General features: G+C 40.6%; 1 protein-coding gene across 1 annotated transcript in view; it reads right to left on the bottom strand.

Annotated features, from left to right (window-relative positions):
* Positions 1-1,832: 1,832 nt before the first annotated feature.
* Positions 1,833-18,336, bottom strand: part of HSD17B11 (hydroxysteroid (17-beta) dehydrogenase 11) — a 62,930-nt gene continuing 46,426 nt past the window's right edge. The window contains exons 5-6 of the mRNA XM_011990767.1: positions 5,735-5,851; positions 1,833-2,588 (exon numbers count right to left, since the gene is read on the bottom strand). Of these exons, the coding sequence (XP_011846157.1) occupies positions 2,498-2,588; positions 5,735-5,851 (208 nt within the window). The 3' untranslated portion in view covers positions 1,833-2,497. The remainder of the gene's footprint in view (positions 2,589-5,734; positions 5,852-18,336) is intronic.

Here is an 18,336-nt window from a genome sequence, read left to right as displayed (position 1 = left end):
GACTAAGTGGCAAACTGTGCCTGACCCATGGTTAACATTCAATAAATGGGGCACGCTACCATTTGCCCTCATAACGTTGAAAGAAGTAATGCTTATTTCTCATAATGGTTAATGCTAAAGTACATCCAAATGTTTATTTATGACAAGTGTTTTAGGAGCCAAAATGTTTATCAGGAAAAGCTGTCAGTATATTTGGGCCTCGATTATCTTACTAAAGTTTGCTAAAGGCTTTTTCCTAGTCTACTTCACTGGCGGGTGGCTAGCAGTCTGGAACAAGTATAATTTAAACAGAAGAATAAACAATTAAATCTATTTCAAAGTGAGTTAGAAGCTGAGTGTAACAGGCTCTCCACTTTCTAGTGTCATTTCTGTTACCAGGATAGGTGTTTTAATCTAGAAATTCTGTGGATATTCAACCCTAGAGTGCTAGTAGAGTATAGCTGATGTATGGAGAGGAATCTAAGTTATATTATTCAAATATAATGTTTGGGAAACAAGAATTTTTGACCCATATATATTTACACAAACTAAATGCAAACTGTAGTCCAACAGCAATGGTATTTTGATTCTCTGAGTTAGAAGGTAATTGATGGGAAAGAGGGAGAAATTTACATAGAAATGATGCTTTCTGAGAAATTATCTTTTTTGTTACAGAATCCATAACATAAGCTTCCTTAAACATATTACCATATGACCCTTATAATTTCTGATGACACTGATGATATTACTTAACTTGTTGAATGGGCTAATTGATGTAAGTTAAGTGTTTAGGACAGTAACTGACATATGTTGAATAAATACTAGTTTCTGCTTAAAATTTGGATCAAAATCTCTCTCCAAAAATTTTCTGAACCTAATGTAGCTCATTTGCTACACTTAACAGGATGTTAAAGGATTCTGCCTTATGTTTTTTCTAAATATGAACTTTCTGATAAAAGGATTAAAGTTCTTCATGTGTTATGTGTTTGACATAGCCATTTTTTTTTTTTTTTTTTTTTTTTTTGAGATGGAGTCTTGCTCTGTTGCCCAGACTGGAGTGCAGTGGCACAATCTTGGCTCACTGCAACCTCCGCCTCCGGGATTCAAATGATTCTCCTGGCACAACCTCCTGAGTAGCTGGGATTACAAGCACCTGCCACCACGCCCAGCTAATTTAATTATTTATTTATTTAATTTTTTATTATTTTTTATTTTTTTGAGACTGAGTCTCCCTCTGTCTCCAGGCTGGAGTGCAATGGCACCATTTCGGCTCACTGCAACGTCCACCTCCTGGGTTCAAGCGATTCTCCTGCCTCAGCCTCCTGATTAGCTGGGACTACAAGCGCCCACCACCACACCCAGCTAATGTTTGTGGATTTTCAGTAGAAATGGGGTTTCACCATGTTGGCCAGGATGGTCTCAATTTCCTGACCCCGTGATCTGCCCACCTCGGCCTCTCAAAGTGCTGGGACTATAGGTGTGAGCCACCGCGCCTGGCCTACACCCAGCTAATTTTTGTATTTTTAGTAGAGATGGGGTTTCACCATGTTGGCCAGGCTGGTCTCAAACTCCTGACCTCATGATCCACCCACCTCGACCTCTCAAAGTGTTGGGACGCAGGCGTGAGCCACTGTACCCAGACGTGTTTGATATAGTCTTGAAAATATTTTTCTTTAGTAGAAGAAACCTAATCTACTAAATTTTAAAATTTATAGATCTGATCTTATAGTCCCATCTCAGTGAGCCTCACATCCAAGAAATTTCCAGTTTTTAAAAAAAGATTACACAATTTGTTTTCCTTTAATTTGAAGGTTATGTTCTGTTTAGGAACAAAAATACGAAAACACAAAAAGTTTAAGTGTGATCCATTTATTATTGCTGCCATTTGTGGATACATTCTCTCAATTCTCCTTAAATCCCAATGATGCTTTTATACCTGCAATATGTGTATCCACCTCTAGCTTCCCTGTGCAGAAATGTCTGGCATTGGAATGTGAGGTATCTCTCAGGAAACAGAGTGGTAATGGGTAGGATGAAACTTACTCATTGAGAGCTCATGATATTCATTGTGAAATGCCACTAGATATAGTCCTTCATTATATTTAGAGAGCTTGAAGTTTCTGATTTTATGTAGAACAGAAAAAGAAACACAAATCCCACAAAATTTAAGTGCAATCAAAAATAAAAATATATATTAAATAAACAGTTATGGTAGAAATGTTGCAAAGCCTTCAGGTGAGCCACAAATAGTCTTAGAAATTATTTTAATAAAGTCATTTTGGTTCTTTTTCTTCATTTTCCTTAAAGTCACCTCTAAAGGTATTTCTCGGTTTATATCATATGTAGTCAGCTTTTAGCTGAAGAACAAGTGGTAGTAAATGAAGACTGCCAAAGCCTCAAAGGTGATATTGGAGAAATGGGGATAATTAGAAAAAACAAAAGTTCAAACATTAAAATTCTGACACTATTAGATGAATCAACCTAAACTTGGTAAATCAGTTTTCAGAAAACTAGGCACTTATTGCGCTCTCATTTTATATCCAATAACTGCATCAAACTTAATATTGATTTTTCTTTTTAAAACTGCCAGGAAGCGCTCCGGAAGGATCCTAAAAGAAAAATATATGAAAATAATTAGAAAATTAATATTAAGTGCATTTGTAGAATACCCTCTTTAAAAATACTTTAAAGTTATCACGTATCATCGTGTTCATCTTAAATAAGATTAAGCACCTTAAATCTGAGTCACTACTATATATTCTTTCTCATTAAATCTATTTCGTTTTCAAATGGAAAAGAAGGCTTAGCCTTCTTTAGAATAGAATAACCTGAAGTAGTCAGTTTTTGAAACAAAAGATCTAAGAGAGGAGGTATACGAACTGAATAGTTGAGATACTAAAGACTTTACAAAAAGAAACCCAACATTAAAAAGGAAATGAGAATAGGAACTAATTTTATACTTTATAATGCAGAATATTATTAAAATGTTCCACTAAGAGACTGGGGAAGTAGAACTGCTAAATAAAAATGCAGACAATGCATTTGGTTTTGAGCATAATGCTGAACCAATTACTCAACCTTTTAGTTTAAATTCCTCATGTGTAAATGGAAAAATTAACACTTATCCCTCAGTGTTCTTTTGTGGAATCAATGTGTTACTATATTAAATAAAATGTCTTGGCCGGGTGTGGTGGGTCACGCCTGTAATCCTAGCACTTTGGGAGGCCGAGGCGGGTGGATCACCAGGTCAGGAGATCAAGATCATCCTGGCTAACATGGTGAAACCCCGTCTCTACTAAAAATACAAGAATTAGCCAGGCATGGTGGCAGGTACCTGTAGTCCCAGCTACTCAGGAGACTAAGGCAGGATAATTGCTTGAACCTGAGAGGAAGAGGCTGCAGTGAGCCGAGATCGAGCCACTGCACTACAGCCTGGGCAACAGAGTGAGACTCCATCCCCCACCCCCTCCAAAAAAAATAAAATGTCTTAAACGGTGACAGACACTAGCAGGTCTCATCTTTTTTCTCCAGACACTACACTTAGAAAATTTAGGGACTTGTCACATTCCAGTGGGTCTGGGAGAAAATAAAACAGAATATATAAATCAACATAATAATATACAGAAATCTGCCTAGATGGCATGAAAAAAGGGTTTGGAAATATGACACCAATGTGACCTCGTAACAAGAATTAGGGCAATGATAATAATAATAGTAGTTATAATAACAGTGGCATACAACATTTATTGAGTACTTACAGTGTTCTGAGTACTTTTTATTTTATTTTTTTGAGATAGGGTCTTGGCTTGCTCTGTTGCTCAAGAGGGAGTGCAGTGGCATGATCATGGTTCACTGCAGCCTCGACTTCCTGGGCTCAGGCAATTCTCCCACTTCAGCCTCCCAAGTAGCTGGTACTACAAGTGTGTTCCAACATGCCTGGCTAATGTTTTTGATTTCTAGTAGAGACAAGGTCTTATTATGTTTCCCAGGCTTGTCTTGAACTCCTGACCTCAAGCGTTCCTCCTGCCTCAGCCTCTCAAAGTGCTGGGATTATAGACGTGAGCCACCGCACCCAGCCCTGAGTACTTTAAGAGCATTATTTTATTTATTCATCTCAGCCCTATACAGTCCAATTGTTTTCTCTATGTTACAGATAAAGAAACTGAACTTCAGATAAATTAAAAATAACTCATCCATGTTCATGTTGCAAGCAAGTCACACAAACACATTCAACTCCAGAGCTTCATTCAACTCCAGAGCACAAACTTTGAGTCTTTATGTTTAAAGGTCTAGAAACTAGAATTAATTTATTCAATCAACAAACATTTTGGTGTCAGGCACTCTTCAAAATGCAGAGCATACAGTGATGAAAAATAGGCAAAATGCCTTCTTTCACAGGGTTATATTCTAAAGCGCTGTGTTAAGATTTTAACATGGATGTTTCAGTTGGACCAGAAATCTGTATTTTAATAGACAGCTGCCACAGACAGTGGTCCAGAGATTATATTTTGAGAATTACTGATGCGAAGAGCAAAAAACTCAAGAGATGAAAAGCGTGACATATGTTAAGCTTTCTCGCCCCTTCTGCTAAAAACTATGATGAACATGCCTTGGAGGTTTAGGTAGTAAAGCTCAAGGATCTCTTTGGTGAGTAAACACGTTAAAACCTATGATGTTTCTGGCACTATACTTGTCACGTTACATAAGTATGCACTCAGTGATCACTTCCCAAGTACTTATGATATCCCACTGACTTGGAGAAGCCCAGTCTAGGACAGGCAGCAAGAGGCTTTTTCTCCCAGCTGTCCTAAGGCACCTCTCTCCTTTCCCCTCCTTATGTGGCCAGCCTCACTGCCACACAGTTTTCCCAGATGAGGAACGAAGCAGTGTGTTATGATGAAACCAGTGAAACCAGTGGTTTCCAACCTTGGCTGAATAACTGAATCACCTAGAAAGTTGTTTTATCTCTCAAAGCCCAGGCCACACTCTAAACCAAGTCAATCAGAATTTGGGGGAGTTGGTCTCAGGCACCGGCATTTCTTAAACCTCCCAGGTGAATTCCAGTGTGCACCAGAGTTGAGAGTTACTGCTCCAAAGAAGTGCTGCTCAAATTTTAATATGCATACAAATCATCTAGGAGAACTTATTGAAATGCAAATTCTGATTCAAGAGATGAGGAGAGTCTATATTTCTAACACATTTCCAGGTAATACTGATGCTGCTAGTCCAAGAACTACATTGGAAGAAGCAAGGCTCAAGGATTTCTAATATTATAAAAAAAAAAAAAATAGCAATTCATATACGTCAGTATGATTTTGCACAAAACAAAAGCTCAATGATTATCTGTTGTATCTTTAAATTAATACATAAAACCTAAATCTGGTCTCCTTTAATATCATTGTTCTATGATTCCATTATGTAAAGATGCTGAAAAACTATCCTTCTTCAGAGTCATTCATTTATAAGACAAGACTTACAGAAATATACAAATTTCTTTCTTTACAAAAAGTAAAAATGTGTGGAAATTACTCAGTTCATTCACCCAGGAGCTGTATCAGTCTTGCCTCAATGATTAACACACGTGGTTTAAAAAAACTGATGACATCTTTATTCAGCCTGTTATTTTTATTAAGTCAATTCCATTTAACTGTACTTTATCAACTGCCTGATTTTAAATGTCAGCAAAAAATGTAATAGATAATTTTTATTTTACCTTTTTTCATTTCTAAGGCTGAAAAACTTAACTGTCACTTACCTTTCCAATATTGTTAAAAAAGCTATAGAAGATGGAATAAAAATCATTTTCTGCTCAGTCAGAATCCCATTCATCAGCCTGTTTACCACTTCCTCAGGTTCCAGAGCGGGTCCTAAACTGAAATCAGAGGCAGTCTTCAGAAACAAAATACTTTACCAAGGCTTCAGCTTTAGTTTGGTGCTAACAAACAGCTTTAGTATGGCACAGACACCATAACATGACTGATTTGTAGTGTCTAGCCTAGTATAGGTGCTCAGAAATAGCAGCTACTTTACCATTGATAATAACAATCATTCACTTAGTGCTTATCGTGTACCACAAACTGCTAAACTTTCTACATAGGTCATTCCATTGAAGTCTGACGATAACCTTACGAAGGTAATATTATAACTCCTATTCTATATGGGGAAAAGAAAGAGAGATCAGACTGCTACTGGGTCTATATAGAAAGAAGAAGACACAAAAGACTCCATTTTGTTCTGTATTTGAGATGCTGTTAATCTGTAACCCTACCCCCAACCCTGACCTTGCAAGAGACATGTGCTGCGGTGACTCAAGGTTTAATGGATTTGGGGCTGTGCAGGGTGTGCTTTGTTAAACAAGTGCCTGAAGGCAGCTTGCTGGTTAAAGTCATCATCATTCTCTTAATCTCAAGTACCCAGGGACACATACACGGGGGAAGCTCCCAGGGACCTCTGCCTAGGAAAGCTAGGTATTGTTCAAGGTTTTTCCCCATGTGATAGTCTGAAATATGGCCTCGTGGGAAGGGAAAGACCTGATCGTCCCCCAGCCTGACATCCATGAAGGGTCTGTGCCGAGGACTAGTATAAGAGGAAAGAAGGCCTCTTGGCAGTTGAGATAGAGAAAAGCATCTGTCTCTTGCCCGTCCCTGGGCAATGGAACATCTCAGTGTAAAACTCGATTGTATGTTCTATTTACTGAGAAAGGAGAAAACCACCTTAGGGCTGAAGGTGGGACGTGCTAGTGGCAATGCTGCTCTTTATGCACTAAAAAGGTTTATGGAGATGTCTGCATAAGCACATCAAGGCACAGCACTTTTCCTTAAACTTACTCATGTCACAGAGATCTTCATTCATATGTCTTTCTGCTGACCTTCTCCCTACTATGATCCTATTATCCTGCCACTTCCTTTTTTTTTTTTTTTGAGACGGAGTCTCGCTCTGTTGCCCAGGCTGGAGTGCAGTGGCCGGATCTCAGCTCACTGCAAGCTCCGCCTCCTGGGTTCACGCCATTCTCCTGCCTCAGCCTCCCAAGTAGCTGGGACTACAGGCGCCCGCCACCTCGCCCGGCTAGTTTTTTGTATTTTTTTTTAGTAGAGATGGGGTTTCACCGTGTTAGCCAGGATGGTCTCGATCTCCTGACCTCGTGATCCACCCGTCTCGGCCTCCCAAAGTGCTGGGATTACAGGCTTGAGTCACTGCGCCCAGCCGCCACTTCCCTTTTCTAAGATGTTAAAGATAATGATCAATAAATACTGAGGGAACTCAGAGACTGTTGCCGGCGCAGGTCCTCTGTATGCTGAGCGACGGTCCCCTGGGCCCGCTTTTTCTTTCTCTATACTTTGCCTCTGTGCCTCATTTCTTTTCTCAAGTCTCTTGTTCCACCTAATGAGAAACGCCCACAGGTGTGGAGGGGCGGGCCACCCCTTCATCTGGTGCCCAACGTGGGTGCTTTTCTCTAGGGTGAAGGTACGCTCAAGAGTGGTCATTGAGGAAAAGTCGACGAGAGACTCCCGAGTATGTCTACAGTCAGCCTTGCGGTAAGCTTGTGCACTCAGAAGAACCTAGGGTAACAATGGGGCAAACTAAAAGTAAATACACCTCTTATTGCAGCTTTATTAACATTCTCTTAAAAAGAGGGGGAGTTAAAGTCTCTACCAAAAATCTAATTACGCTATTCCAAACAATAGAACAGTTTTGCCCATGGTTTCCAGAACAGGGAACTTGAGATCTAAAAGACTGGGAAAAAATTGGCAAAGAATTAAAGCAAGCAAGCAGGGAAGGTAAAATCATCCCACTTACAGTATGGAATGACTGGGTCATTATTAAAGTAGCTTTAGAACCGTTTCAAACAGAAGAAGATAGCGTTTCAGTTTCTTATGTCCCTGAAAGCTGTGCAGTAGATTGTCAAAGAGGCAGGGATAGAATCCCGGAAAGGAACAGAAAGTTCACATTGTAAATGTGTAGCAGAGCCAGTAATGGCTCAGTCAATGCAAAATGTTGACGACAATCAATTATAGGAGGTGATATATCCTGAAACGTTAAAATTAGAAGAAAAAGGTCCAGAATTAACAGAGCCATCAGAGTCTAAACCACAATGGCCAACTCCTCTTACAGCAGCTTAGATGCCTGTAACTTTACAACCTCAAATGCAGGTTAAACAAGCACAAACTCCAAAAGAAGATCAAATAGAAAAAGATAGAGTCTCTGTCATGGCAATGCCAATCCAAATACAGTGTCCACAATATCAGCCGATAGAAAGTAAGACCCAGCCACCAGTAGCCTATCAATACTGGCCGCCAGCCGAACTTCAGTATCGGCTGCCCCCAGAAAATCCGTACGAACAGCCAGGAATGCTTCCAGCGCCACAGGGCAGGGTGCTATAGCCTCAGCTGCCCACCATGAGACTTAATCCTACAGCACCGCCTAGTGGACAGGGTCGTGCATTACATAAAATTATTGATGAGGCAAGAAAACAAGGAGATATTGAAGCGTGGCAATTCCCAGTAATATTAGAATCAAGACCACCTGGAGAAGGGGCCCAAGAGGGAGAGCCTCCCGTAGCTGAAGCCAGATATGAGTCCTTTTCTATAAAAATGCTAAAAGAAATGAAAGAGGGAGTAAAACAGTATGGACCCAACTCTCCTTACGTGAGAACATTATTAGATTCCATTGCTCATGGACACAGACTCATTCCTTATGATTGGGAGATTCTGGCAAAATCATCACTCTCACCCTCTCAATTTTTACAATTTAAGACTTGGTGGACTGATGGGGCACAAGAACAGGTCCGAAGACATAGGACTGCCAATCTTCCAATTAACATAGACGTAGATCAACTATTGGGAACAGGTCAAAATTGGAGCTCTGCTAGTCAACAAGTAATAATGCAAAATGAGGCCATGGAGCAAATTAGGGCTATCTGCCTTAGGGCCTGGGAGAAAATCCAAGACCCAAGAACCGCCTGCCCCTTGTTCAATACAATAAGACAAGGCTCTAAAGAGCCCTATCCTGATTTTGTAGCAAGGCTTCAAGATGCTGCTCAAAAGTCAATTACTGATGAGAATGCCCGTAAGGTCATAGTGGAGTTAATGGCATATGAAAACGCCAATCCTGATTGCCAACCAGCCATTAAGCCATTAAAAGGAAGCGTCCAGCAGGATCAGATGTACTCTCAGAGTACCTTAAAGCCTGTGATGGAATTGCAGGAGCTTTGCATAAAGCTATGCTTATGGCTCAAGCAATCACAGGAGTTGCTTTAGGAGGACAAGTTAGAACATTTGGGGGAAAATATTATAACTGTGGTCAAATCGATCATTTAAAAAAGAATTGCCTAGTCTCAGATAAACAAAATGTAACTACTCAAGCTACTACAACAACAGATAAAGAGTCACCTGGCCTATGTCCAAGATGTAAAAAGGGAAAACATTGGGGTCATCAATGTCATTCTAAATTTGATGAAAATTGGGCAACCACTGTCGGAAACGAGAGGAGCGGCCAGCCTCAGGCCCTGCAACAAACTGGGGCATTCCCAATTCAGCCCTTTGTTCCTCAGGGTTTTCAGGAACAACAACCCCTACTGTCACCAGTACCTCAGGGAATAAGCCAGTTATCACAATACAGCAATTATCCCCCCCCATAAGCGGCAGTGCAGCAGTAAATTTATGCACCATATAAGCAGTCTCTCTGTTTCCCCACAGAAAATCCCCACAGGGGTATACGGCCCATTGCCTGAGGGGACTGTAGGACTAATCTTAGGAAGATCAAGTTTAAATCTAAAGGGAGTTCAAATTCATACTGGTGTGGCTGATTCAGACTATAAAGGCGAAATTCAATTGGTTATTAGTTCCTCAATTCCTTGGAATGCCAGTCCAGGAGACAGGATTGCTCAACTATTACTCCTGCCTTATGTTAGAGTTGGAAACAGTGAAGTAAAAAGAACAGGAGGGTTTGGAAGCACTGATCCGGCAGGAAAGGCAAGTCTCTGAGAGCAGACCTGTCTTGGCCTTGAGTAAGGCCATTACTCAAGGAAAACAGTTTGAAGGGTTGGTAGACACTGGAGCAGATATCTCTGTCATTGCTTTAAATCAGTGGCGAAAAAATTGGCCTAAACAAAAGGCTGTTACAAGACTTGTTGGCGTAGGCACAGCTTCAGAAGTGTATCAAAGTACTATGATTTTACATCGTTTAGGGCCAGGTAATCAAGAAAGTACTGTTCAGCCAGTGATTACTTCTATTCCTGTTAATCTATGGGGTCGAGATTTATTACAACAATGAGGTGCAGAAATCATTATGCCAGCTCCATTATACAGCCCCACAAGTCAAAAAATCATGACTAAGATGGGATATATACCAGGAAAAGGATTGGGAAAAAATGAAAATGGCATTAAAGTCCCAATTGGGACTGAGGAAAATCAAGAAAGAAAAGGAATAGGGTATCCTTTTTAGGGGTAGCCACTGTAGAGCCTCCTAAACCCATTCCATTAACCTGGAAAACAGAAAAACAAGTATGGGTAAATCAGTGGCTGCTACCAAAACAAAAACTGGAGGCTTTACATTTATTAGCAAAGGAACAGTCAGAAAAGGGACACACTGAGCCATCATTTTCGTCCTGGAATTCTCCTGTATTTGTAATTCAGAAAAAATCAGGCAGATGGCGTATGTTAACCGACTTAAGAGCCATAAATGCTGTAATTCAACCCATGGGGCCTCTTCAACCCGGATTGCCCTCCCCAGCCATGATTCCAAAAGACTGGCCTTTAATTCTAATTGATCTGAAGGACTGCTTTTTTACCATTCCTCTGGCAGAGCAGGATTGTGAAAAATTTGCTTTTACTATACCAGCCGTAAATAATAATGAACCAGCCACCAGGTTTCAGTGGAAAGTGTTACCTCGGGGAATGCTTAATAGTCCAACTATTTGTCAAACTTTTGTAGGTCAAGTTCTTCAACCAGTTAAAGACAAATTTTCAGATTGTTATATCATTCACTATATTGATGGTATTTTATGTGCTGCAGAAACAAGAGACAAATTAACTGACTGTTACACATTTCTGCAAGCAGAGGTTGCCAACGCAGGACTAACAATAGCATCTGATAAGATTCAGACCTCCACTCCTCTTCATTATTTAGGGATGCAGATAGAAATTAGAAAATTTAAGCCACAAAAAATAGAAATAAGACACATTAAAAACACTAAATGACTTTCAGAAATTGCTAGGCGATATTAATTGGATTCGGCCAACTCTAGGCATTCCTACTTATGCCATGTCAAATTTGTTCTCTATCCTAAGAGGAGACCCTGACTTAAAGAGTAAAAGAATATTAACCCCAGAGGCCACAAAAGAAATTAAATTAGTGGAAGAAAAATTCAGTCAGTGTAAATAAGTAGAATAGATCCCTTAGCCCCACTCCAACTTTTGATTTTTGCTACTGCACATTCTCCAACAGGCATCATTGTTCAAAATACTGATCTTGTGGAGTGGTCGTTCCTTCCTCAGAGTACAATTAAGACTTTTACATTGTACTTGGATCAAATAGCTACATTAATTGGTCAGGCAAGATTACGAATAATAAAATTGTGTGGAAATGACCCAGACAAAATAGTTGTTCCTTTAACCAAGGAACAAGTTAGACAAGCCTTTATCAGTTCTGGTGCATGGCAGATTGGTCTTGTTGATTTTGTGGGAATTATTGATAATCATTACCCAAAACCAAAAATCTTCCAGTTTTTAAAATTGACTACTTGGATTTTACCTAAAATTACCAGACATGAACCTTTAGAAAATGCTCTGACAGTATTTACTGATGGTTCCAGCAATGGAAAAGCGGCTTACACAGGGCCAAAAGAGCGAGTAATCAAAACTCAATATCAATCGATATTGGGCAGAGTTGGTTGCAGTCATTACAGTGTTACAAGATTGTAATCAACCTGTTAATATTGTATCAGATTCTGCATATGTAGTACAGGCTACAAGGGATGTTGAGACAGCTCTAATTAAATACAGCATGGATGATCAGTTAAACCAGCTGTTCAATTTATTACAACAAACTGTAAGAAAAAGGAATTTCCCATTTTATATTACTCATATTCGAGCACACACTAATTTACCAGGACCTTTAACTAAAGCAAATGAACAAGCTGACTTACTAGTATCATCTGCATTCATAAAAGCAAAAGAACTTCATGCTTTAACTCACGTAAACGCAGCAGGGTTAAAAAACAAATTTGATGTCACATGGAAACAGGCAAAAATATTGTACAACACTGCACCCAATGTTAAGTCCTACACCTGCCCACTTAAGAGGCAGGAGATAATCCCAGAGGTCTGTGTCCTAACGCATTATGGCAAATGGATGTTACACATGTACCTTCATTTGGAAAATTATACGTTCATGAAACAGTTGATACTTATTCACATTTCATATGGGCAACCTGCCAGACAGGAGAAAGTACTTCCCATGTTAAAAAACATTCATTATCTTGTTTTGCTGTAATGGGAGTTCCAGAAAAAATTAAAACTGACAATGGACCAGGATATTGTAGTAAAGCTTTACAAAAATTCTTAAATCAGTGGAAAATTACACATACAATAGGAATTCCTTCTAATTCCCAAGGACAGGCCATGTTGAAAGAACTAATAGAACACTCAAAACTCAGTTAATTAAACAAAAAGAAGGGGGAGACAGTAAGGAGTGTACCACTCCTCAGATGCAACTTAATCTAGCACTCTATACTTTATATGTTTTAAACATTTATAGAAGTCAGACTAGTACTTCTGTAGAACAACATCCTACTGGTAAAAAGAACAGCCCACATGAAGGAAAACTGATTTGGTGGAAAGACAACAAAAATAAGACATGGGAAACAGGGAGGGTGATAACCTGGGGAAGAGGTTTTGCTCGTGTTTCCCCAGGAGAAAATCAGCTTCCTGTTTGGATACCCACTAAACATTTGAAGTTCTACAATGAACCCATCGGAGATGCAAAGAAAAGCGCCTCCACGGAGATGGAGCACAATCGAGCACCATTGACGCGCAAGACGAACAAAGTGGTAGTATCAGAAGAACAGATGAAGTCGCCATGTACCAAGAAGGCGGAGCCGCCAACCTGGGCACAATTAAAGAAGCTGACACAGTTAGCTGGAAAAAGCCTAGTGAGCACAAAGGTGACACAAACCCCAGAGAATATGCTGCTTGCAGCTTTAATGATTGTATCAACGGTGGTAAGTCTCCCCATGCCTGCAGGAGCAGCTGCAGCTAATTATACCTACTAGGCCTAGGTGCCTTTCCTGCCCTTAATTCGGGCAGTCACGTGGATGGATAATCCTATTGAAGTATATGTTAATAATAGTGTATGGGTACCTGGTCCCACAGATGATCGTTGCCCTGCCAAACCGGAGGAAGAACGAATGATGATAAATATTTCCATTGGGTATCGTTATCCTCCTATTTGCCTAGGGAGAGCACCACGATGTTTAATGCCTGCAATCCAAAATTGGCTGGTAGAAGTACCTACTGTCAGTCCCACCAGTGATTCACTTATCACATGGTAAGTGGAATGTCACTCAAACCACAGGTAAACTATTTACAAGACTTTTCCTATCAAAGAGCATTAAAATTTAGGCCAAAAGGGAGACCTCGCCCCAAGGAAATTCCCAAAGAATCAAAAGATTTAGTTTGGGAAAAATGTGTGGCCAATAGTGCAGCGATATTACAAAACAATCAATTTGGAGCTGTTATAGATTGGGCCCCTTGAGGTCAATTCTACCACAGTGTCACAGGACAAACTCAATCCTGTCCCAGTGCACAAGTGAGTCAACTGTTGATAGTGACTTAACAGAAAGTTTAGACGTACATAAGCACAAAAAATTACAGTCTTTACCCTTGGGAATGGGGAGAAAAAGGAATCTCTACTCCAAGACCAAAAATAATAAGTGCTGTTTTTGGTCCTGAACATCCAAAATTATGGAGGCTTACTGTGGCTTCATACCGCCTTAGAATTTGGTCTGGAAATCAAACTATAGAAACAAGAGATTATAAGCCATTTTACTCTATCAACCTAAATTCCAGTCTAACAGTTCCTTTACAAAGTTGTGTAAAGCCCCCTTATATGTTAGTCATAGGAAATACAGTTATTAAACCAGACTCCCAAACTATAACTTGTAAAAATTGCAGATTGTTTACTTGCATTGATTCAACTTTTGATTGGCAGCACCGTATTCTGCTAGTGAGAGCAAGAGAAGGCATGTGGATCCCTGTGTCCATGGACCGACCATGGGAGGCCTTGCTATCCATCCATATTTTGACTGAAGTATTAAAAGGCAATTTATATAGACCCAAAAGATTCATTTTTACTTTAATTGCAGTGATTATGGGATTAATTGCAGTCACAACTACAGCCTCTGTGGCAGGAGTTGCATTGCACTCTTCTGTTCAGACAGTAAGCTTTGTTGACAATTGGCAAAAGAATTCTACAAAGTTGTGGAATTCACAATCTGGCATTGATCAAAAATTGGCAAATCAAAATAGTGATCTTAGACAAACTGTCATTTGGATGGCAGATAGGCTCATGAGCTTAGATCATCGTTTCCAGTTACAGTGTGTCTGGAATACGTCAGATTTTTGCATTACACCCCAAGTTTATAATGAGTCTGAACATCACTGGGACATGGTTAGATGTGATCTACAGGGAAGAGAACATAATCTCACTTTAGACATTTCTAAATTAAAAGAACAAATTTTTGAAGCCTCTCAAGCTCACTTATCCATTGTGCCTGGAGCTGAGGCATTAGATCAAGTGGCAAAAAATCTTTATGGATTAAACCCCACGACTTGGATTAAGTCTATTGAGGGCTCTACTATTTACTGCAGTAAATTTTGGAATTATGTGTCTCTGTTTAATCGGCTTGTTTTTAGTGTTCCAAACCAGTCAGAGAATCCTCCGTCAAAATCAAGAGAATGAACAAGCCTTCATCGCCATGAAACATTTATATAAAAGGAAAGGGCGAGAGGATGTTGCAGGAAGTTAGGGACCCTGAACGGAGGGACCCGCTGAAGCCACAGCAGAAGAACATAAAATGTGAAGATTTCATGGACATTTATTAGTTCCCCAAATTAATACTTTTATAATTTCCTATGTCTGTATTTACTTTAATCTCTTCATCCCATCATCTTTGTAAGCTGAGGAGGATATATGTCACCTCAGGCCCCTGTGATGATTGCGTTAACTGCACAAATTGTTTGTAGAGCATGTGTGTTTGAACAATATGAAATCTGGGTGTCTTGAAAACAGAACAGGATAACAGCGATGTTCAGGGAACAAGGGAGGTAACCTTGAACTGGCTGGAACAGAGGCATATTTCTTCTCTTTTCTTTAACAAATAGGAGAAATATTGCTGAATTCTTTTTCTCAGCAGGGAACATCCCTGAGAAAAAGAGTGCACTCTGAGGGTAGGCCTATAAACGACCCCCTTGGAAGCGTGCCGCCTTTTACAGTCGAAGCTGAAGGGATGAGATAAGCCCTGGTCTCCGTAGCACTCCCAGGCTTATTAGGAAGAGGAAATCCCCGCCTAATAAATTTTGGTCAGACAGGTTGTCTGCTCTCAAACCCTGCTTCCTGATAAGATGTTATCCATGACAATGCGTGCCTGAAATTTCACTAGCAATTTTAATTTTAATTTTGCCCCATCCTGTGGTCCTGTGATCTCACCCTGGCTCCACGTGCTTTGTGATATTTTATTACCTTGTGAAGTATGTGATCTCTGTGTTGGTACCAGAAACTGAGGCAATTGCAGGAGCTGCTGATGGCCTCGCAAATCTTAACCCTGTCACTTGGGTTAACACCATCTGAAGTACTACTATTGTAGATTTCATATGAATCCTTATGTGCCTGTTCTGTCTGCTGTTAGTCTGCCGGTATACCCAACAGTTCCAAAGAGACAGCGACCATCGAGAATGAGCCATGATGATGATGGCGGTTTTGTTGAAAGAAAAGGGGGAAATGTGGGGAAAAGTAAGATCAGACTGTTACTGTGTCTATATAGAAAGAAGTAGACATAAGAGACTCCATTTTGTTCTGTATTTGAGATGCTGTTAATCTGTAACCCTGCCCCCAACCCTGTCCTTGCAACAGCCATGTGCTGTGGTGACTCAAGGTTTAATGGATTTGGGGCTGTGCAGGGTGTGCTTTGTTAAACAAGTGCCTGAAGGCAGTATGCTGGTTAAAAGTCATCACCATTCTCTTAATCGCAAGTACCCAGGGACACGCACACTGCCAAAGGTCGCAGGGACCTCTGCCTAGGAAAGCTAGGTATTGTCCAAGGTTTCTCCCCATGGGATAGTCTGAAATATGGCCTCGTGGGAAGGGAAAGACCTGATCGTCCCCCAGCCTGACACCCGTGAAGGGTCTGTGCTGAGGAGAACTAGTATAAGAGGAAAGAACGCCTCTTGGCAGTTGAAACAGAGAAAAGCATCTGTCTCCTGCCCGTCCCTGGGCAATGGAACATCTCAGTGTAAACCCCGATTGTATGTTCTGTTTACTGAGAAAGGAGAAAACCGCCTTAGGGCTGAAGGTGGGACGTGCTAGTGGCAATGCTGCTCTTTATGCACTAAAAAGGTTTACGGAGATGTCTGCATACGCACATCAAGGCACAGCACTTTTCCTTAAACTTATTCATGTTACAGAGATCTTTATTCATATGTCTTTCTGCTGACCTTCTCTCTACCATGATCCTATTATCCTGCCACTTCCCTTTTCTAAGATGGTAAAGATAATGAGCAATAAATACTGAAGGAACTCAGAGACTGGTGCTGGCGCGGGTCCTCTGTATGCTGAGTGCTAGTCCCCTGGGCCCACTTTTTCTTTCTCTACACTTTGTCTCTGTGCCTCATTTCTTTTCTCAAGTCTCTCCTTCCACCTAACGAGAAACGCCCACAGGTGTGGAGGGGCAGGCCACCCCTTCAAGTCCACAAATAAGAATTATAGAAGTAACCAAGATTCAAAAACAATTGAGCTAGATTAGGTCTGAGAAGTTTACTTTTAAACTTGAAGCAGTCTTGGGAAAAAAATCAGATACTATTATACAAGTTTTATTATATACTCGGTCTCTTTAGTGAACAATTCCTAAAGCATCAGAGGAATTAGAATATGACAGGTATATGTCCACCTTTAGGCCCTTCATCTCCACATGATATGCTTATATTTATTAGGTCTTTGTTTTTTGTTGCTATTTTTTGTTTTTATTTTTTGAGGCAAGGTCTCACTCTGTCACCCAGGCTGGAGTGCAGTGGTGAGATCTCAGCTCACTGTAACCTCCACCTACCGGGTTCAAGCGAGTCTCCTGCCTTGGCCCCTCAGGTAGCTGGGACTACAGGTGTATGCCACCACTCCAGGCTATTTTTTGTATTTTTAGTAGAGATGGGGTTTCACCATATTGCCTAGGCTGGTCTCGAGCTCTTGGGCTCAAGTGATCTGCCAGCCTTGGCCTCCCAAAGTGCTGGGATTATAGGTGTGAGCCACTGCACTTAGGTTTTGGCTTTGTTACTTAGTTCCGTGTTATATCTTTGCCATGTAATCACTCAAGTATATGTACCACAGACTAGCAAGTGGCCCCCAAAAAGTGGCTTTTAGGCTGGGGGCGATGGTTCAGGCCTGTAATCCCAGCACTTTGGGAGGCTGAGGCGGGTGGAGTGCTTGAGCCCAGGGTTTCGAGACCAGCCTAACCATCATGGCAAAATTGTGTCTCTACAAAGAAATACAAAAGAAAATTAGCCAAGAGTGGTGGTGCACTCCTGTAGTGCTAGCTACTCAGGAGGCTGAGGCTAGAGGATCCCTTGAGCCTGGGAGGTCGAGGTCACAGTGGGCCATGATTGTTCCACTGCACTCCAGCCTTATTTATTTAGAGACAGAGCTAGATCCTGTCTCTAAATAAATAAATAGATAAGTGGCTTTAAATAAAATCAGTTACAGAAGTGCACTTAGAGAGGAGCTGCACAAGAGTTGGTACTGAGATATTTTTAACATTTTATTAATGACTTAGAAAAAAATGATACATAATTAAATGTACTCATGAAATTTGCCATGCCACTAAACTATCTGGGTGGCTAACATTTTGGGGAGGCATATTTTTAACGTGTGTGTCTAGTTAAAAGAAGTGAGACACCAGGCGTGGTGCTCAATGCCTGTAATCCCAGCACTTTGGGAGGTCAAGGCAAGCAGATCACTTGAGGTAGGAGTTTGAGACCAGCCTGGCCAACATTATGAAACCCCATCTCTACTAAAAATACAAAATTAGCCAGGCATGGTGGCAGGCACCTGTAATTCCAGCTACTCGGGAGGCTGAGGCAGGAGAATCACTTGAAC

This window comes from Mandrillus leucophaeus, unplaced genomic scaffold (assembly GCF_000951045.1).
Source record: "Mandrillus leucophaeus isolate KB7577 unplaced genomic scaffold, Mleu.le_1.0 Scaffold381, whole genome shotgun sequence".
Classification (NCBI taxonomy): Eukaryota; Metazoa; Chordata; class Mammalia; order Primates; family Cercopithecidae; genus Mandrillus; species Mandrillus leucophaeus.
The sequence above is the reverse complement of the archived record's forward strand: the minus strand, read 5'-3'. Positions and strand labels throughout refer to the sequence as shown.